The sequence below is a fragment of the Lagenorhynchus albirostris genome, chromosome 4 (assembly GCF_949774975.1).
Source record: "Lagenorhynchus albirostris chromosome 4, mLagAlb1.1, whole genome shotgun sequence".
NCBI lineage: Eukaryota > Metazoa > Chordata > Mammalia > Artiodactyla > Delphinidae > Lagenorhynchus > Lagenorhynchus albirostris.
The window spans coordinates 131917887-131933782 of NC_083098.1; the positions used below are offsets into that span (position 1 = coordinate 131917887).

At 37.1% G+C, this 15896-nt stretch overlaps 1 protein-coding gene and 1 non-coding gene across 4 annotated transcripts in view; one reads left to right on the top strand and one right to left on the bottom strand.

The window, feature by feature from the left end:
* Positions 1 to 15896, top strand: part of FAT4 (FAT atypical cadherin 4) — a 171497-nt gene that overhangs the window by 73033 nt on the left and 82568 nt on the right. For all 3 annotated transcript variants that reach the window (XM_060148686.1, XM_060148685.1, XM_060148687.1), the window contains exons 3-4: positions 11290 to 11551; positions 13402 to 13752. In XM_060148686.1, coding sequence (XP_060004669.1) covers positions 11290 to 11551; positions 13402 to 13752 — 613 coding nt within the window. The remainder of the gene's footprint in view (positions 1 to 11289; positions 11552 to 13401; positions 13753 to 15896) is intronic.
* On the bottom strand, positions 8762 to 8868 carry LOC132520144 (U6 spliceosomal RNA). The gene has a single exon (XR_009540504.1). It is a non-coding gene; the product is annotated as a U6 spliceosomal RNA (small nuclear RNA).

Genomic DNA, 15896 nt, shown 5'->3' on the forward strand with positions numbered 1-15896 from the left:
CATTGCTGGCTACATTTTGAATTTCTTAGCCAAATTATTTTAATTTCTCAAATAGTAAAAAATTCCTACAGAAATATCTTATTTTTTAATGCTAGTATCACTCCCATTTGCTATCTTATAACATATATAGCTAAGAATTTGTTTTTTATTTGTAATTGAAAAAAGCAAATTTTTTAAAATTAAAAAAAAATTAAGGCTACCTTGCAACTTTTCATTTAATTTGCATATATACATATACAAAAATATATATAATTTAATTATAGCCTTATATATTTTAAGGAAATTATCTAGGTAGCTAATGAGTTTTCAATTCCATTAATAAACAGAAATTTCTTTCCTAGTGGTAAATTGAAATTTGGGGGCACAATCTAGATTTCTACCTTCTGTATTTATATTTTAAGTTTAGCTAATGCTCCAAATGGCATGGCAGCTTATATAATTTGTAATTTACATTTTTCCCATTAAAAAAATAGTATCACTTGTTTTCTCCTTCTTGCTAGGTAAAGGGTTTAATTAATGTTCTAGAGTTTTGGAAAGAGAAATAAAGTTCCCCTACACTAGTATCCCCTTTCTCTTTAAGCTAAGCCCCAAACAGGCCAGATAATTTAATTTCCTTACCCTCAATTAAAATCCAGAAGTATCTGAAAACTTGATTTTTGGCTTATTTCTTTGACTTTAAAAAGGTAAATAGCGGGTTCGAGCCCTGGTCCGGGAAGATCCCACATGCTGAAGAGCGGCTGGGCCTGTGAGCCATGGCTGCTGAGCCTGCACGTCTGGAGCCTGTGCTCCACAACGGGAGAGGCCACAACAGTGAGAGGCCCGCATACCGCAAAAACAAACAAAAGAAAACGAATATATAAATATATGTATAATTGAATCACTTTGCTGTGCAGCAGAAATTAACACAACATTGTAAATCAACTATACTTCAGTAAAATAAAATTTAAAAAAAAAAAAAGGGCTTCCCTGGTGGTGCAGTGGTTGAGAGTCCGCCTGCCGATGCAGGGGACACGGGTTTGTGCCCCGGTCCGGGAAGATCCCACATGCCGTGGAGCGGCTGGGCCCGTGAGCCATGGCTGCTGAGCCTGTGTGTCCGGAGCCTGTGCTCCGGGAGAGGCCACAACAGTGAGAGGCCCGTGTACCGCAAAACAAAAAACAAAAAACAACAACAACAAAAAGGTAAATAATTCAATAGCAGACTAATATTTAACAGCCAGTACAGAAATATAATGACTTAGTCATTTATACATTTTGCCAAATTTCTTTTTCCTAAGGAAAAGGAAACAAAATAAAGCAAGGGCATTTAGGTAATCGTAGTTTTCTACTGAAAAAGATTTGGTGTTTCAAGTTTAGTACCTTCTACTCAATTTTATATAGAGAAAAGTTTATTCCCAACTCCAGCTACCATTAAGAGTTGTGTGCAGAATATTTCTATTATTATTGATAGATATGAAATATCATCAACTATAATTAAGTAAATACTGCATTTCCTTAAAGCTCATCATTGATAATATATATTTGGATAGCTCAATTCATAAAACTTCATTATCTCTTATTTAGCAAAATAACTAAAAATCAACAACAGAAAAGAAGCTCATGCAATTGCTATAAGCCTACGCAATCGATACATCAAATAATTGTAATTGTAACAACTGCTCTGTTAGCTATACTCTCTGTAGAAACAGAACAAATAAACCTCATTTATTTCAAGTGATTTATCCAAGGCAGGAAGCAATAATATGTTAATTATAATATATATATATTCCGATGGGATACACTAGTCTCTTAAGAACTGATTGTTTGAAAGAGATGCCAACATTCAACCCTTTTAATACTATTATGTTGATACTGTTATAATTTTATTTTCCCCTCTACTTTTTCTTTTCACGATATGACAGAGAAGGGTTAATACAAATGCAGTGCTACCTGTGTGTTTATTTTTCTCTCTTTAACTTTTCTGTGTGTGTGTATGCCCACACACACTTGCATTGTCTTCAAGTTCATCTTTTGAGATGTGTTTATATTTATGATGAAATTTGAAGAAGGCTGGGAAAGTCCTTATGTCTCTAGGTATTTACGTCAACACGGTTTTAGTGTACTTGTTTTATTTCTATTGAGTTTTGTTTTTTAAGTTAAAAAAATGTAAGTAACCATGCTCGTGTTATCCTGAGATGTTCCAGTTTTTCTTTTTTTTTTTAAATTACTAAATGTAAGGTGATGATAGCTAGGATATGCAAGAAGTGCATTTGAGGTGAGAAAGGGTGGGGAGTTAAAGGGGCAGAAACGGGTAAAGTTATAAAGCAGGAATAACTAGGGAAAAGAAAGAATTGTTTGCCATTCAGGGAGCGGTTGGGATGTTGACAATTTGTGCAGGATGTGACTGCACTTGAAGGCATAAAAATCAACACTGAGTATTTTGTAATAGGACCTGTATGCGGGGGCAAGGAGAGGTGGGGTGGAAGGAGGAAAAGGCAGCAGAGGATGGAAGGGAGGAAATAGTTTCACCTGCAACTTTAAAGAAAAGAAGGGGAGGAGACCTTCAAGATGGTGGAGGAGTAAGATGTGGAGATCACCTTCCTCCCCACAAAAACATCAGAAATACATCTACATGTGGAACAACTCCTACAGAACACCTACTGAACGCTGGCAGAAGACCTCAGACTTCCCAAAAGGCAAGAAACTTCCTACGTACCTGGAGAGGGCAAAAGAAAAAAGAATAAACAGAGACAAAAGAATAGGGATGGGACCTGCACCAGTGGGAGGGAGCTGTGAAGGAGGAAAGGTTTCCAGACACTAGGAGCACCTTTGTGGGCGGAGACTGCGGGTGGCGGAGGGGGGAAGCTTCGGAGCCGCAGAGGAGAGCGCAGCCACAGGGGTGCGGAGGGCAAAGAGGAGAGATTCCCGCACAGAGGATCGTTGCCGACCAGCACTCACCAGCCCGAGAGGCTTGTCTGCTCGCGCGAGGGGAGGGAGGGCCTGAGAGCTGAGGCTCCGGCTTCGGTCGGAGCGCCTGGAGAGGACTGGCGGCGTGAACACAGCCTGAAGGGGGCTAGTGCTGCACAGCTGGCCAGGACGGAGTCCGGGGAAAAGTCTGCAGCTGCCGAAGAGGCAAGAGACCATTGTAAACAAGCTCCAGAGAAGAGCTCGAGCTGCGGCTACCAGCACGGACCCCAGAGGCAGGCATGAAACACTATGGCTGCTGTTGCCGCCACCAAGAAGCCTGTGTGCGAGCACAGGTCACATTCCACACCTCCCCTCCCGGGAGCCTGTGTAGCCTGCTACTGCCAGGGTCCCGTGATCCAGGGACAACTTCCCTGGGAGAATGCACGGCACACCTCAGGCTGGTGCAACGTTATGCTGGCGTCTGCTGCCGCAGGCTCGCCCCACACTCCGTGCCCCTTCCTCCCCCAGGCCTGAGTGAGCCAGAGCCCCCCAATCAGCGGCTCCTTTAACCTGGTCCTGTCTGGGCGGGAAGAGATGCCTTCAGGCGACCTACATGCAGAGGCGGGGCCAAATCCAAAGCTGAACCCTGGGACCTGTGCGAACAAAGAAGAGAAAGGGAAATCCCTCTCAGCAGCTCAGGAGCAGCGGAGTAAATCTCCACAGTCAACTTGATGTACCCTGCATCTGTGGAATACCTGAATAGACAACGAATCATCCCAAATTGAGGAGGTGGACTTTGGGAGCAACGATATATATATATTTTTCCCTTTTCTCTTTTTGTGTTTATGTGTATGCTTCTTTGTGTAATTTTGACTGTATAGCTTTGCTTTTACCATTTGTCCTAGGGTTCTATTTCTTTGTTGTTGTCGTTGCTTTTTGTTTGTTTTAGTATAGTTTTTAGCGCTTGTAATCATTGGTGGATTTGTTTTTTGGTTTGGTTGCTCTCCTTTTTCTTTCTTTGTTTTTTTAAATTATTTTTATTTTTAATAATTATTTTTTATTTTAATAACTTTATTTTATTTTCTCTTTCTTTCTTTCTTTTTTTCTCCCTTTTCTTCTGAGCCGTGTGACTAACAGGGTCTTGCTGCTCTGGCTGGGTGTCAGGACTGTGTCTCTGAGGTGGGAGAGCCGAGTTCAGGACATTGGTCCACCAGAGACCTCCCGGCTCCATGTAATATCAAATGGTGAAAGCTCTCCCAGAGATTATAAGAAAATTATAAGACACTGATGAAAGAAATGAAAGATGATACAAACAGGTGGAGAGATATACCGTGTTCTTGGAAGAATTAACATTGTGAAAATGACTATACTACCCAAAGCAATCTACAGATTCAATGCAATCCCTATCAAACTACCACTGGTATTTTTAACAGAACTAGAACAAAATATTTCACAATTTACATGGAAACACAAAAGACCCCAAATAGCCAAAGCAATCTTGAGAAAGGAAAACTGAGGAATCCAGCTCCCTGACTTCAGACTATATGACAAAGCTACAGTAATCAAGACAGTAAGGTACTGGCACAAAAACAGAAATATAGATCAATGGAACAGGATAGAAAGCCCAGAGATAAACCCACGCACATATGGTCACCTTATCTTTGATAAAGGAGGCAAGAATATACAATGGAGAAGAGACAGCCTCTTCAATAAATGATGCTGGGAAAACTAGACAGCTGCATGGAAAAGAATGAAATTAGAACACTTCCTAACACCATATACAAAAATAAACTCAAAATGGATTAAAGACCTAAATATAATGCCAGACACTATTAAACTCTTAGAGGAAAACATAGGCAGAACACTCTATGACATAAGTCACAGCAAGATCCTTTTTGACCCACCTCCTAGAGAAATGGAAATAAAAACAAAAATAAACAAATAGGAACTAATAAAACTTAAAAGCTTTTGCACAGCAAAGGAAACATAAACAAAACGAAAAGACAACTTCAGAATGGGAGAAAATATTTGCAAATGAAGCAACTGACAAAGGATTAATTTCCAAAATTTACAAGGACCTCATGCAGCTCAATATCAAAAGAACAACCCAGTCCAAAAATGGGCAGAAGACCTAAATAGACATTTCTCCATAGAAGATATACAGATTGCCAACAAACACATGAAAGGATGCTCAACATCACTAATCATTAGAGAAATGCAAATCAAAACCACAATGAGGTATCACCTCACACCAGTCAGAATGGCCATCATCAAAAAATCTACAAACAATAAATGCTGGAGAGGGTATGGGGGAAAGGGAGCCCTCTTGTACTGTTGGCGGGAATGTAAATTGATACAGCCACTATGGAGAAGTGTATGGAGGTTCCTTAAAAAACTAAAAATAGAACTACCATACAACCCAGCAATGCCACTATTGAGCATATTCCCTGAGAAAACCATAGTTCAAAAAGAGTCATATACCACAATGTTCATTGCAGTGTGATTTACAATAGCCAGGACATGGAAGCAACCTAAGTGTCCATCGACAGATGAATGGATAAAGAAGATGTGGCACATATATACAATGGAATATTACTCAGCCATAAAAGGAAACGAAATTGAGTTATTTGTAGTTAGGTGGATGGACCTAGAGACTGTCACAGAGTGAAGTAAGTCAGAAAGAAAAAAACATATACTGTATGCTAACGTATATATAGAATCTGAAAAAAAAAATGGTTCTGAAGAACCTAGGGGCAGGACAGGAATAAATATGCAGATGTAGAGAATGGACTTGAGGACATGGGGAGGGGGAAGGGTAAGCTGGGAGGAAGTGAGAGAGTGGCATGGACTTATATATACTACCAAATGTAAAATAGCTAGTGGGAAGCAGCTGCATAGAACAGGGAGATCAGCTCGGTGCTTTGTGACCACCTAGAGGGGTGGTATAGGGAGGGTGGCAAGGAGATGCAAGAGGGAGAGAGATATGGGGATATATGTATATGTAGAGCTGATCCACTATTTTATAAAGCAGAAACTAACACACCATTGTAAAGCAATTATACTCCTATAAAGATGTTTAAAAAGAAAAAAGGAAGACATTTTTGGAAAACTGCTTTTGGACTCTTATGTTTAAAATTTTAAGCCCCTGAGGTTGTTTTCCTTCTTGGATATGTTTTCTCTTAAATTTTTTAGTAGCATTTTAATGACTACTGACTATTTCCAATCCTGGCTTTAGAAACCAATTTCTTTGGCTCTATGCCATGCGTAAGGGATACCTAGGCTTCCTATGGCATTCAGAATTATTGGCTGTTTCCTTTTCTGAGTGGTTTATAATAAATTAATATTAATGCTTTTAGGTAAACCTTCTATCTTCTTCTCTATTGTCAGCTCCTTACCTCTTAGTTAAATTTGAAAATATGTATATATATATATATATATATATATATATATATGTTTGAAATGTTTTCTCTCTTACCAAATCATGGCTCTGTTTTCTTTCTTCATCTAGTTTTGAGTAGGAGTCAATATTGAAAGCAAGGAGTTGCTTTTACTTTGTGGCCAGCATTAAATTGTCACACAACTATCCAGTAGATTGATTTTGCAAGATTAATAGAATTCTTTAAAATGCTAAGATTATGTAGGTAATCAGCAAATTATGTCCATATATTCTTTAGTTTATACACTTGTCCTTAATTACTAAATTGAACATAAAAATATTAGTATGTTAGAGAAACTAGTAGGTCACTGAAGAGTAATGCCTGGGTAAAGGAATCAGTTTTAGAAAGCAACATATACATGTTGAATGTAATTTAAATATCTTTCGAAACATGTGTTGGATCAAGATACACATCTCTCAGAAGCATGTGACTTTGTCAGTCTCTTGTTTCCTTCGATAAACAGAATTATTATGCTTGTAATTGGCCAGGATACTCAAGCTTTGTTCCATGGTACCATATGTGTTTTTGAAAATACTACTTAAGTTCATAAAATGCATTTGCAATTTATAGCTATTTACTTTTAGAATTCCTTCCACTTACTTTTGTCTCTGTGGTTCCTCAGGAGAGTGGAGTATTTTTAAACAGCATTATTTCCACTGGGCTACAGCTGAAATACGATATTTGTTTCTTGTAGCATTGCTGATACTGCATATTTGGAATATTAAATAAATAGACTTTTCAAAAGACCTAATTAAATCATTACTCTTGGCTACACATTTTCAGACATTCACTAGAACTACTAATGTACCACATCAGCTGATTTTGAAAGTGAAAAAGATGGTTTATCGACATAGTCTGTTGCCTTTGCTTCTGTTCAGAAGAATTATCATAAGTTTAGGAGTATTAATTATTATAGTCATTTTGCAGACAGGACATTTCTCAATTTCAAACCATTTGTACAATAGCTTGAAATGTTTTTATATCTTGGCTTTCCCCTAGTTTCCAAATTCCATTTTAGTAGGTCAGAATTGAGTGTAGCTGTTTTTCCCTGGACTGTTTTACCAGAATAATCGAATTCCTTGTGAAATAGAACAAATGGTACAGAATGTGGTCAGATTAGAAGTCTAAAATTCTTATTGAATATTTTTGTTAAACCATACAATTACAATAAATACATTAGATACTCTATGTACACCTGAATATACAAGATAAATGTGCATAGTATGTTAAACCCAGCTGTTCCATTACTAAATTAAAATGTTCTTTGAGGCATTCACGTTACTAAATTTTAAGATTAGCTTAGGGAATGCAGTACAAATATAGCAAATGCCACTAAATGTAAATTTTGAAAGAGTATTTTTGCCTTCAACTGTTAGAAATCATCCCCTTATGTGTTTGGTCACAAAGATAAAATATATTTAACCTGTGATGGAAAAGATGTATGGAAACTTCAGCTGCTGAAATTTCCCAGCATGTCAGCTTTATAGTCTAAACACCCTAAATTTATGTTCTTCCTAATATCTTCTGGAGAGTTCTTAGCCTGTATATTTTAATAAATACCTTGCTATAGCTTAATATGGTAAAAAAAGTATATTTGTTTTATGTGAGTATATTTAAATCAAAAAGCAATTTTTGAAGTTGACAATTCCAACACTACTTATACCTCAGTGTCAAGACTCAATACTACATATTAACAGGAAATCAGAGAATATTTTCCCTGGGATATATAGCAACTCTAATCAAATTTTTACTTAAATTATTTATTTGCAAACAACTTAGTCATCAAATACATTTAACTTGTTGTATTCCTTTTATAAGAAAATAATTAAAATAGGACTAAAAGTAACAATTAGCATTGTCATACGCTTAAAGCTTCTCAAGGATTTTTCTAGGTCCTTTACACATATGAGTGCCTTTAATCCTCAGAGCAGTCCTATGTGGCAGGTATTATTACCAACCCGATTGTCCAGGTAAGGAAACGTTGGCTCAAAGAGGTTAGGTAGTGGCCCAATGACACACAATTAATAAGTAGTAGAGCAAATATTCAAGCCCAAAACTATGACCCCAGAGCATCAGATCTCAGCCAGTACAGTGTATAATATTTAACTCAATATTTCAATTATAATATACATATAAGTAAACATATCTAAATCAAACTGCTCATAATTGCAACAATATATAGGTAGGTTTATAAGAGATTTTTAAATACTGTAAAATTATCAAATTATCATCCCCCATCATCAAATCCAGATGGGTGCTTAATTATTTTTTATTAATTTTTATTTGAGTACAGTTGCTTTACAACGTTGTGTTAGTTTCTGCTGTACAGCAAAGTGAATCAGCTATATGTATACATATACCCCTTCTTTTTTGGATTTCCTTCCCATTTAGGTTACCACAGAGCACTGAGTTCCCTGAGCTACACAGTAGATTCTCATTAGAAAAATATGGAACACTTCACGAATTTGTGTGTCATCCTTGCGCAGGGGCCATGCTGATCTCCTCTGTATCATTCCAATTTTAGTATATGTGCTTCCGAAGCGAGCACTGGATGCTTTAATTTTAATTTCCCTTAATTTCTTTATTTTTGTCACTGCTAAAATCTGTTCTTTCTTGAAACCTTCCCTTTAACCTCTGTGGCAGGCTGTCCTCTGGGTCTCCTAGGTCCTTCCCCCTCTTCTTCCCGTAGTCCCTGCCCCTTTTTCCCATTCTCTAAATGTAGTATTCAATCTTTATGCTGCTGTTCCCTTCTTGATCTATTCTAATTTAAATCCTCAACAAATCTTGTGGCCTCAACTGTGACCTACATATATCGACCTTCAGATAGTTTTATGAAACCCCTTTTCAAATCTCTGACCACACAACCATTTCTATGGTTATGACCATTGCCACATAACCATTTCTATGAAACTGTCCTTCAATTGCTTAACATACTATACATAAAATTATAAAATTTCACTGTATACTTTCTCCTGCATCAAAGCAGACCTTATCCAGAGATATCTTCAGCAAGAGGATTCTCCTAATTGACGGCCAAAGTAATTTGAAATTAATTTTTTTTCCTTCTGTTTCACTTTTACACCCATTGCCTGGAGTTGTTAAAAGAAAGAAATGAGACTGAGTGAAGTAAGTCAGACACAGAAAAAAAAATATCATATTTTTTATATTTGGAAACTAAAAAAAGGGTACAAATGAACTTACTTACAAAACAGAAGTAGGGTCACAGATGTAGAAAACAAACTTATGGTTACCAGGGGATAAGGGCAGGGGGGAGGGACACACTGGGAGTTTTGGATTGACATATACACATTACTGTACATAAAATAGATAACTAATAAGAGCCTACTGTATAGCACAGGAAACTCTACTCAATATTCTGTAATGGCCTATATGAGAAAAGAATCTAAAAAAATAGTGGATATATATATATATATATATATATATATATATATATATATATATATAAAACTGATTCACTTTACTGTACACCTGAAACTAACACAACATTGTAAATCAACTGCAATTTAAAAAAAAAAGAAAGAAATGAGAATATAGGGGAATGTTGAACAAATGAGAGATATTGTTACTGTTACTTCTATATCCAATAACCTATCAGATCTTAACTAATTTGTCCTGTGTATTATGTTTGTTACATAATAATTGAGAGTCTCATTTCTAGAGCAAGATAGCCAGGGTTCATATTTCTTTGTCTCAGTTTCTTTATCTTCAAAATTGGGATAATAATAGTACTTACCCAACTGGATTACCTTTAAGTATCTAAACAATTAGTGCCCATGAAGTGATGTGCTCAGAGCAGTGCTTAGCACTTAATAAACACTTAATAAATGTATTTTTCTCAACTTTTCCATTCCTTCTGCCAAATTCCTGGTTCATACCTCAGATTTTGAGTGCTACAGCTCTAAGATCTGAGAGAAAACAAGAATGGATTCCTGCTTTCATTTTACAGAACAGGGACTTAGAACCAGAAAATAATACAGATTGTATAGAGTTTCATCTTGAGGAAATAAAGCCCCAGTCTCTTGGGGCCAAACTTTATTCACTGTCTCCCTTCTCTGGCCTCTCTTCATTCTAGTCCATCCTACACTATTGAGAGCCTTAAAAGATTGTTTTCGATTAAAACAAGATTAGTGGTTTCTTGGCCATACAATTCAATGTGTGTTACAACTGAGATTCTCCAACATACACCCATAATCTAATACTTTAGCTTGATTTTTCTTCTTTTATTTTAGATTTAAACTCTCCACACTACCAAATTGGTCAAAATAATCCCTGTCTTTGGTTCTTACAGTGCTTATTGCAAGCCTCCATTTAGTGCTTGATTTGTTTAATACCTTTTCATGTTGAACCAGAAGGAGCATGAGCTCAGAGTCAGGCAGACTAGGGTTTGAAATCCACGCTCACACTTACAGTGTGACTCTGCATAAGTTACCTAGCATCTCGGAACCCCGTGTCTTCATTTGAGGAATAGTATCTCATGGAGCTGTGAATTGAAGCGAGATAATGCATACTTAGTGCTGTCACTAGGCCTGGCACAGAGCAAGCCTTTAGCAAACCTCTGGTTATGTGGTTAATAGTATTAGCATCATTCGTATTTTCCATGTGTATATTTTAAGAATTAAAAAACATATAAATACTGAAGGTTGAGATTTGTTGTGTTATTTAATGGAGTGAATGGTATATATAAATACTGAAGGTTGAGATTCATTGTGTTATATAAATACTGAAATATACATATAAATACTGAAGGTTGCGATTTGTTGTTATTTAATGGAGTGAATGGTGAAAGACTAGGTAATACACTACTCTGGCTTGTTACCTTTTGAAATCTTACAGTATCATGTGAAATTAAGCCCCAAAGCTTCACTTTGTCAAATACGTATTCAGCACAAGGAGTGGTACTCTTGGTGTTCTATTTCTAGCAGTTCAGATACTCATCTTTTTTTCCTAGGGTGCAAATGCTCTTGTCACATACACAATCATTAGTGGAGCCGATGACAGTTTCCGAATTGACCCTGAATCTGGAGATCTGATAGCTACCAAGAGGTTGGACAGGGAACGCCGTTCCAAATATTCCTTGCTGGTTCGTGCAGATGACGGCCTTCAGTCCTCAGATATGAGAATAAATATCACTGTCAGCGATGTGAATGACCACACACCCAAGTTCTCCAGGCCTGTGTACTCTTTTGACATCCCAGAAGACACTACCCCAGGTAGGTGGCACGCCCATAAGTGTAGGATCACCTTTGACTACAATTATGGACTATGTTTTGGCTACTCTTAAATTGTGACTAGTTTTTACCATATGCTACCAAGTGTAAATGCTGGATTTTGAAATATTTTAATTAACCATCTTCACTACAATTCCCAAACAAATTTCTAGACTTTTGAGAGCAAATGAAGGTAGCCAATCATCTGATTACTAATTACAGATATTTCTGTTTCTGAAAGTATTTGTGACATGCATTGTGGATTTTTCTGGCAACCATGGTTTTGATAGCATTTTTCCACTTTAAAAACATCTGATGTTCACTTTGTTATAAAGCGGAAACTAACACATCATTGTAAAGCAATTATACTCCAATAAAGATTAAAAAAAAAGTCTGATGTGAATATGTTGCTGTGCATAGAAAGAGCAAAGAAAAGCACATGAAAACCTGTCAATACTGGTTCTAACACTTACTAGCTGTGTGAACCAGGGCAGTGTATTCATTTCTCTTAGCTTCAGTTCATTCTGCTGTATATGGAAACAATTCCTGTTAGAATTAGGGTAAAACATATATGAGTTTGCTAACATGGGGTTCGAGGATTAGCAGATGCTCAATAAATGTTAGTAAAATAGGAATTCTGAATTCCCACCTTGTCTATTTGAACATATTATGCTGTGACTGTTGAATTTGAGTACCCAAAATCCATGTAATTGGTGTGGGTATGCTTCCTTCCCACTATTGGAAATTCTTATCTAAAACTGAAATTGAATTCTGAATTACATTTGGAGTGAGTTTGGAATAAGGCATATGTTTTAGAAACTCATTTGACAGAGGAGTGAAACATTTATAGAAGCCTACTTCTCACTACAGTCCCCAAGATGAGTTATGCATGTCCTTCATGTAATTCCCATTACGTTTCTTTCTCGCCTTAATTCTAGCAATGGTCATGATACTGACCAGGGTTCATGGCCTTCCCCAATCAATAGAAATTGACTAGAGGCCAGACAAGAAATTCAGGCTAGGCTTTATTGGGGCCCCTGCCCCAGCAGGAAGGAGCAAAAACAAGTAACAGTTCCCTTGCTCGCTCGGCAAGCTGGTTCCTTATGTGGGGTCAGGGTAGGGGTGTGCCCAGGGGTCGGGACAGAGGGGCGGCTTAGGTGTTCTGCCCACCTGTTTGTGGTGCTGAGTGCAGGGGGCATGCGCAGTACCCTGCTTTTGCTCCCAACACCCAGTTTTTGCTCCTGGCTCTTCAGAAGTGGCAGTTGGTTTTTTTGGTCTTTTTTTATCTCTTGGTCCAGAATTTGCCCCAACTGGGCATGCACACAGTTATTTTCAGTCCCACATAGTTTCTCTGTATTTGTTTTGCTTGAGGAGAGGTGTGTGCTGGTGTAAGCCCTGCAGCACTGCAGCAAATGGCCCCAGGTCCCAGCCTGTCTCGGTCATATGAGCTGTCAACTGGTATCCCCTCAGCATAAGTTTGTATTATTGCTTGGAATTCCCAGTTCCTGACACTAGCAATGGGCCCCAATATATGCTCATTGAATTCATCAATATGTTTATGGATTGGTAGTGCCAGGTAGAAAAATAATGTCCGAAGTAGTGTTCATTCCCCAGAACATTTACATTGCAACATAAGATCTACTGGATATCTAATACGCTATACATTTTGATACTATTTGGGAATGTTGGTATCGGGTGTTAATGTAGAAATCTACAGAATGTTGTGTTCATTATATTTTCATAGTACTTCTCTAGTTAAAATACTTTACTGTAGAAATAAAATTTTTGATATCATAAGTATTCTCTTAGCAATACCCTGTCCCATTAATTTTAGACTCTTATTTTTCTGGTAGGTTCTTTGGTAGCAGCTATTTTAGCTACAGACGATGACTCTGGTGTGAATGGAGAAATTACATATATTGTAAATGAAGACGATGAAGATGGCACATTTTTCCTGAATCCAGTTACCGGAGTCTTTAATTTGACTCGAATATTAGATTATGAAGCACAGCAATATTATATTCTCACTGTCCGAGCTGAAGATGGTGGGGGACAATTTACTACCATTAGGGTTTATTTCAATATACTAGATGTAAATGATAACCCACCCATTTTCAGCTTGGATTCATACAGCACATCTTTAATGGAGAATCTACCTCTAGGATCTACTGTTCTTGTGTTTAATGTTACTGACGCGGATGATGGTATGTACTTTATTTTATATACTTAAACTTTATTAAAAAATATCATCAGCTTCATTTCGTATTTCTTTACTGTGTGCCTCTGTCACAAAATTGCATTTTGTAAGTATAGGTCCAAAGTTGAGGAATAGATTATAATTTAACTATAGAGGATGAAAAGATTAAGTATTTTGTTAGTTAATTTCTTATTTATAACAGTTACACTGCATGCATTGTTATCATCTTATAAGCTTTTTAAACTTTATCTTTCTTTTTTTCTCCCTAACTGTATGACACTATTGCAGGTTAGCAATGTAGAAGTCATAAAACAGCTTTTTGGTAGGTTTATGTCAGATAAATAACTATTTGCTTACATATATTCTTTTAACATGAAAAGGATAAAATATGGATGCAAAAGGAAAACCAAAGTCTCAAAAAATACTTAGAATGCATGATTAGTTTTATATTTCTTTTTTTTTTTTTTTTTGCGGTCTGCGGGCCTCTCACCACTGTGGCCTCTCCCGCTGTGGAGCACAGGTTCGGGATGCGCAGGCTCAGCGGCCATGGCCCACGGGCCCAGCCGCTCTGCAGCATGTGGGGTCTTCCCAGACCGGGGCACGAACCCGTGTCCCCTGCATCGGCAGGCGGACTCTCAACCACTGCGCCACCAGGGAAGCCCTAGTTTTATATTTCTGACTGAAAATTGCTCAGAGTATTTTAGCAAGCTTTCATGCTTTGTCTCAAAGGACAGTCTCAGATCTCTTTAATTTATGCTATATAATCCAGTTGAGATTTTACGTTAAATCTAGACTTTACAATGTTTGATTTTTGCTTGATTTTTATTTATTTATTTGAAAAACTTTATTTTAAAATAGGACTCCCTTGGTCTTTCTTCTAAGACTAACTTGTATATACAAATACCAGATAATATAGGCTCAGAGATTACATTGTACGGATTATCAGTCTTTAACTAAACTGTTTGGAAAGTTAGTACCTTGTTTTCCCTTCCACTGGATGCAGCTAAATGTTCATTCAGTTGAGAAAACAAGGGACATTATTTTAAGAGGAAATGGGTCTCTAGCCCAAGGATATGCCTCGTGACATAGGCATATCAACCTTAATTTAGAATTTCCTGGTTCTTGCTGACTTAAATGATTTATGTAATCGCAGAGTACCATTCTATCTCAACATTCTGCTCTATACTTAGTTTCCTTTCAGGAGTGTCCAGAATTGCCACTTAGAAAGGTATGAGAGGCAAAGAGCACAGTATTTTAATTCATGAGAATGCTTTCTTTAGAATTCATTAAGTACATTTTGAAGTTTTCCCCTCTTATTTAAGCACAGTTAATATTGGACACATAAATATACCTAAAATAGAAGTGCCCATAATGTTAGTTCTAGAAATTGCTAATAATATTAGTAACAATAACCGACAATTGTCAAATACAGGTTGTCCCTTGGTGTCTGCAGGGGATTGGTTCCAGGACCCCTACTGGTACCAAGATCCAAGATGCTCAAATCCTTTATGTAAAGTGGTGTAGTATTTGCATATAATCTATGCACATCCTCCCATATAGATTACTAGATTAGTTATAATACCTAATACAATATAAATGCTATGTAAATAGTTGCCAGTGCATGGAAAATTCAAGTTTTTCTTTTTGGAAATGTTTGGAATCTTTCTTTCCCAAATATTTTTGATCCATGGTGGTTGAATCCGTGGATGGGGAACCAGCAAATGTGATGGGCCACCTGTCCTTAGTATGTACCCAGTCCTGGCCTAAGAACATTGCTCAGTCTATTTCATGTACATCAGTCCAGCTCTGTAATTGTCTACCATTAGGCTTTATACACAACTGAGGTTAATCTTTATTTTGGATGTTGATTTCTCTATTATTATTGATATAAACTTAATTAATTTACCTGATCTCTGGATATGAACTTTTTTTATTGGTTCCAACTTTTCTGTAGTGAAGAATTATCTGCCAGGTTTCATTGTGACTTATTTATTATGTATTAGAGAGAGTCCATTGTATCATAGGATTGTGTGCAGCTCTAAAGTAAATTTCATTTATCCTCACACCTTGATTGCAGGGAACTGGGAAAATAGCAAATAAGACACTTTTTTGTGTGTGAAAGCTGCTGGAATAATCCATGTAAGCATATGC